Below are 5,202 nucleotides of genomic sequence, written 5' to 3'. Positions count from 1 at the left end.
ATCAACAACATACCCACAAGTAAGAATTTTGGGCCAATTTATAGTGCATTGGGGATTGGACAGCCCTTAGGGGCGAGAAAGAACTTGGCTACCTTTAAGTGATCATTTCTGCCTATAATTTAACTCAACACTCTATTCATGCCAAATAGTTCTTGTCTTTTTACAAGAGCACAGTGCTTGTTAAGAATAATTTGACCACACCAACACAAACTTAGGTCCTCAACATGGTATTTTATTTTGTTTACATACACTATGCCATAAACTCATATGGAATTGGTTCCAGCAGCTCTGGCTCCTTGCCATTGTTTCTCACAAAGTGGGCTTCTCTTGGAGGAGCAGGCTAGAAGACAGAAAAAGAAATTTAAACATAAATACAAGTTACAATAGCATTGTTTAGTCCAGGTGCCATCTGTTGGGCTTTCCTTGTTTTTACTGCAGCACTATGTCCCTAGAACACAAAAAATCTACAGCAAAAAACTACAATACTTTAGACAGCATGGCACCTCGTCTCGCAACATGGCAACTGATAATTCTATGCATGAATCATTTTATAATTTATTAAATATATTTTCCCCTAGAAAGTTTGCTGTATCACTTGAGAATAGGATGAGTCACACAGTAGCAATTTTTTAAAACAAGCCAACAGCAGCTTTCTTCCCCCCCGCCCCCCATAATATGCACAAAGATTACCTACTAGCACTGAAAATAACTTTATAAAAATAATACCAAGGCTAAATGCATTTGAAACATACTTGGATTATGCAGAACCCCCCCCCCCTAGTGTTTATGACTAAACTTCCTTCTAATCTGAAAAATGTGTTAATGGAATTAATTACCTGACATTCTTCTCTTGTCAGAAAATTAATTGCTTCCTGACATCTTAGTCATAGAATGTTCAAGCCACTTAGGCTCTTCCTCTCCACTTCCGCCAACCCACCCCCCTTGTTTGCAGACAAAGTACATATATTTTGTTCACATCTCAATACATTACCTGGCGTTTTAGTTCAAACCAAATTCCCTTTTCCTTTCCTTCTTTTTTCTTTCTTTCATTTTCTTTCACACGCTGCAAGAAGCTGTCTCTGCTCTTTGAGTGCTTAATATGCTCAATTCGCACATTAATTCTCTTGGCCAGAATCTTGCCCCTAGACACAGAACACAACCCTGTTAGATTTAGCAGCTTTTCCTGTGGGTTTTTAAAAAAACCAAGTAGGACTAACAGCTGAGCCCAAGTCAGTACACATGGTTACCATGCTGGTTTCAGAGCATAGGCAACTCTTGATTGCTGTAGGAACATGTAAGCTTTCAGATTTTGAAGAACTTTTCAATATGTTTCCTTTGACAGGATCCAAGCCAATTAAGTATTAACTGGTTGGGTTTTAAAAGGATATTGTCTCTGCCCCACCTGAATGGCCAAAGGAGACAACAAATGTCTAACTGGCAAAGTGAATGGGGAGAAAGGAATCCATCAATGCAATTAAAGCTCCAAACCATTTTAGTAGCACTTACTTAACTTTCTTGTTCACAATAATGCCCACAGCATGCTGGGTAATGTTGTATACCCTTCCTGTCTTGCCATGGTAACATTTGTGGGGCATGCCTTTCTGAATTGTGCCCATGCCCTGTTAATAAAAGACAGACAGAAAATATTACCATAGCTTATCTAACAAAAAATATCAAAGATATATTGAACTAAAGCAGTTGCAATCATAACATTAGCAACATTTCCCAAAAGCTTCCAATATCAGATATCAGAAAGAACATGTTTAAAAATATATATTTGTCCCCAAGTCCTCCAATGTCAGGTTCCCAAGCTTTAACTAGACTAAGCATCTGTCTAATAAATAAACTATGAAGTAAGCTACTATGTTTTGGATTATACAGTGGGTAATATCTAGCAAGTCATACTCAGAATAGTCCCATTGCAATCAATGCACTAGATTTCAATTGGTATACTCTGCGAATGGAATAGCATTGTATATCAAGCAATGTTTACCATTTGAAATAAAATTCTAGAGCAAAGTACTGGGTCTTCCAGTTACTCACTTATCCTGTTGCAGGAAATCAGATCATGCAGCAGTCATATCCAGACTGATGAATGGTTTTGCCAATACACGCATGTTTGCCACAATTATCCTTACACATTAACGCTATCTTAAAATATTCAATCAAATAAAATTAAATCTGAAGAACTGGACATCTCTGGTTTGCTTTCAGTGCCGGTGAAATGATTTGCTCACTTTGCTATTACAAAAGCAATCATAAGAGACAATCATCATCAAGCTCCAGAGTGTTATGAAATAAAATTTTCAAGTAAAGTTCTGTATCAGCAATAGTGTGATATACTGAAGAGGGCAACCTTCTGGCAAATTAATACTCCTCTGTGTATTTTCCAAATTACATTGTAAGATGAAATGCAAATGTGACCATAGTTCAAATCCCAGCATTTAATACTCTAGGGCAGGGCAAGCAAAACAATATTTGTTATTCTGTTAGATTGTATTTAATTTGAATTCTGTTTTAGAAGGATAATGAGAGAACTACAGTATTAGATTTAGCATTAGAGCAGCATTTTAAAATTTAAAAATACCTTTATGTCAACAATATCACCCTTCTTATAGATGCGCATGTAGGTAGCGAGAGGGACCACACCTATGAAAAAATGTAATAATAATCAATCATATTTTTACTTAAGTTAGTTTTGTATATTTAGCTTGAGAAAGAGGTGGTTGAGAGTGTATATTATAGGCATCTTCAAATAACTAATGGGCTGATACATAAGGGATGGAGCAAGCTTGTTTTCTCTTGCTCTGAAAGATAGTACCTGAACCAATGGATTCAAGTTACAAGAAAGGAGTTTCAAACTAAACATCAGAAAGAACATTCTGACAGTAAGAGCTGTTTGACGATGGAGTGGACTCCCTTGGGAAGGTGGTGGACTCTCCTTCCTTGGATGATTTTAAGCAGAGGTTGGACTAGTTAACCCTTGGGATCTCTTCCAACTCTATGAAATGTATTAAAAGTCTTAAAATTGACTTACAACATTCAGGCTATATAAGTAAAATAAGCTACACATAGAAGCAATTCCTCTTCCCAAAGCCCCTCTATTAGTGCTGCTTTCTGAGCTTTCTAGCCTGCATCCACAGATTTCTAGCAGTGTATATGTAAAGACATTTTTCTATAAATTAAAGATGCGTAAGTCTCAGCTGATACTGATAGCATATGGACTATGGGATGTGAAGGTTCACCTGACCTTGGTGGTCACATCAGTTTACTGAAATAACCCTTATTCCTGGATCAACTAGAGGCAACAAACCCACTGACCAACTAAACTAGCTGAACAAATATTCCCTACCATGTTTGCGAAAGGGTCTTGAGAACATGTAACGTGTCCCCCTCCTCTTCCCCTTGGTGTTGGTCATCTTGACGGTTTACTGAAAGAGAAAATACAACTGGATCAAAAATTAACAGAAAATAAAATTAAAACATACACAATGGTAGCTTTCCCCCAAAGCAAATAACGACGAGGGGAGGGGGCATATGTCAAGATTGTCAGGCGGGAGGGATTATATACCCCTCACACTACAATACTGCAGAAAAGCCCTTGTCTAGCATTAAACATGTTTAGCATCATGTCTCATTCAAGCCTGAATATCTCGTCAGAATAATTACCTGTGCAACATCTTGAAATCCATATACATGCACTTTACACCCAGATATCTACACCCACTTTTGCTTGCGTGTGAATACACACAATATCCTCCAAAACACTTCCAAGTTCATTTGCACATGCATAGTTAAGCCATAGGTTCAGTCTCTGCTACCTCCAGTATAAAAAGGACCAGGAGTTGAGGCGGTACAAAAGATCTCCCTGCCCAAGCCTCTGGAAAAGCCACTGACGCTCAAGAGCAGGCAAATTGGGGGGGGGGGGGGAGAGAATCTCCATAAAGCAGCCTTTCTCAACCTGTGGGTCCCTAGATGTTGTTGAACTACAACTCCCATCACCCCTAGCTAGCAAGGCCAGAGCTCAGGGATGATGGGAGTTGTAGTCCAACATCATCTGGGGACCCACAGGTTGAGAACCGCTGCAAGGATGAAAAGAAACGTTTCCAGGAGCGACTATACACCTTAGTGACATCTAGACCTTTTGAGGCTTCCCAGCCCTGCCACTCGAGGTCCTGCCTTAACTGGAGAAGCCAGGGACGGGAGCCTGGGGCCTTCTGCATGCAAGGCATGCGCTCGGCCCACTTCTGGACGAGGAGGAGAAAGCAGGAGGCGGCGGTCATCGCAAACCTCCACGTGCGCTTGGATCGCACCCGTTGCTTCCGTTTCCTCCCAGGCCAGTGCACCCCACTAGCGCCGCTCCCGGGTCCGAGTACCGCCGCCGCCCTCTCCCACACAGCCAACCTTCCCCCTCCCGAAGGCCAGGCCGCCCTCGGCGAAACGGCTCTCGCTCCCTCGCCCTCCAAGCGCCGCCCGGCGCAGTTCCCCTCTCCCGTTTCCCCGCCGCCGGCCCATTTCGCGCCAAAGCCCCTCACGGACCCGCCACAAGCGGCCCCCCCAGGAGTGGAAGAGGAGCAGCCGAGCTCCGCCGTGTACCTGTAAGATGGCGTCCGAGGCCGAAAGGAAAGAAGGCGGGGCTTCCTGCGCTCTCCGCTCCTTCCTGCCCGCGTGCAGGGGCCCTCCGGGATGTAGGGCTGTCCCGCAGAAACGCCGGAGTGTATGCGACGTCGGGTGCTGGCGTGGAAAATTAATATGTATAGGAAGCGAGACGGATGCTGGGGAGAAAGCAGCCGAGCATGGAATAAATACCTGTCTTCTGTAGTACTGTGAACGGATGCAGGCAGTTGTCGTAGACGCTCTTTCCAGGAGGCCCTTGCAAGTCAAAAGGGAGCCCGGGACCGAGGAGCTGACCCCGCCCACACAGGCGTTAGGCAGCGCGTGCGGCTGGCTGCCGTCACGTGGTCCCAGGGAGCCGGTTGAATGGAGTCATGGGCCGCTGTGAATAGCACCGTCTATGTAATAACTGGATGTTGCAAGCAGCGGATAGGCCGTGTTGGACATTTTATTTTTCTTATGTAGGAACAACTGCGATGGAGGGCAGGTTTTTGGCCCACTGTAAACGACGCAGGTGGCGCTGTGGGTTAAAGCCTCAGCGCCTAGGGCTTGCCGATCGAAAGGTCGGCGGTTCGAATCCCTGCGGCG

The 5,202-nt window shown here is 43.6% G+C and overlaps 1 protein-coding gene across 1 annotated transcript; it reads right to left on the bottom strand.

The window, feature by feature from the left end:
* Positions 1–211: 211 nt before the first annotated feature.
* Positions 212–4,672, bottom strand: RPL21 (ribosomal protein L21). Its single transcript, XM_079974578.1, has 6 exons — positions 4,597–4,672; positions 3,353–3,431; positions 2,588–2,649; positions 1,507–1,619; positions 992–1,142; positions 212–340 (listed from the first exon to the last, which is right to left on the bottom strand). The coding sequence occupies exons 2-6, from the start codon at positions 3,417–3,419 to the stop codon at positions 251–253; spliced, it is 483 nt and encodes a 160-aa protein (XP_079830704.1). The 5' UTR covers positions 3,420–3,431; positions 4,597–4,672; the 3' UTR covers positions 212–250.
* Positions 4,673–5,202: the final 530 nt, after the last annotated feature.

This window comes from Podarcis cretensis (genome assembly GCF_951804945.1).
Source record: "Podarcis cretensis genome assembly, chromosome: 4".
Classification (NCBI taxonomy): Eukaryota; Metazoa; Chordata; class Lepidosauria; order Squamata; family Lacertidae; genus Podarcis; species Podarcis cretensis.
This window is presented reverse-complemented; position numbering and strand designations above follow the sequence as displayed.

Bases quoted from the DNA above. Each gene is read 5' to 3' on its own strand.
- RPL21 (XM_079974578.1), bottom strand. From the start codon at position 3,419: ATGACCAACACCAAGGGGAAGAGGAGGGGGACACGTTACATGTTCTCA. The intron at 1,143-1,506 runs GTAAGTGCTACT...TTCTGTGTCTAG, and splicing joins ATTGTGAACAAGAAAGTTAA to GGGCAAGATTCTGGCCAAGA. The intron at 341-991 runs GTAATGTATTGA...TCTGTCTTCTAG, and splicing joins GGTTTGAACTAAAACGCCAG to CCTGCTCCTCCAAGAGAAGC.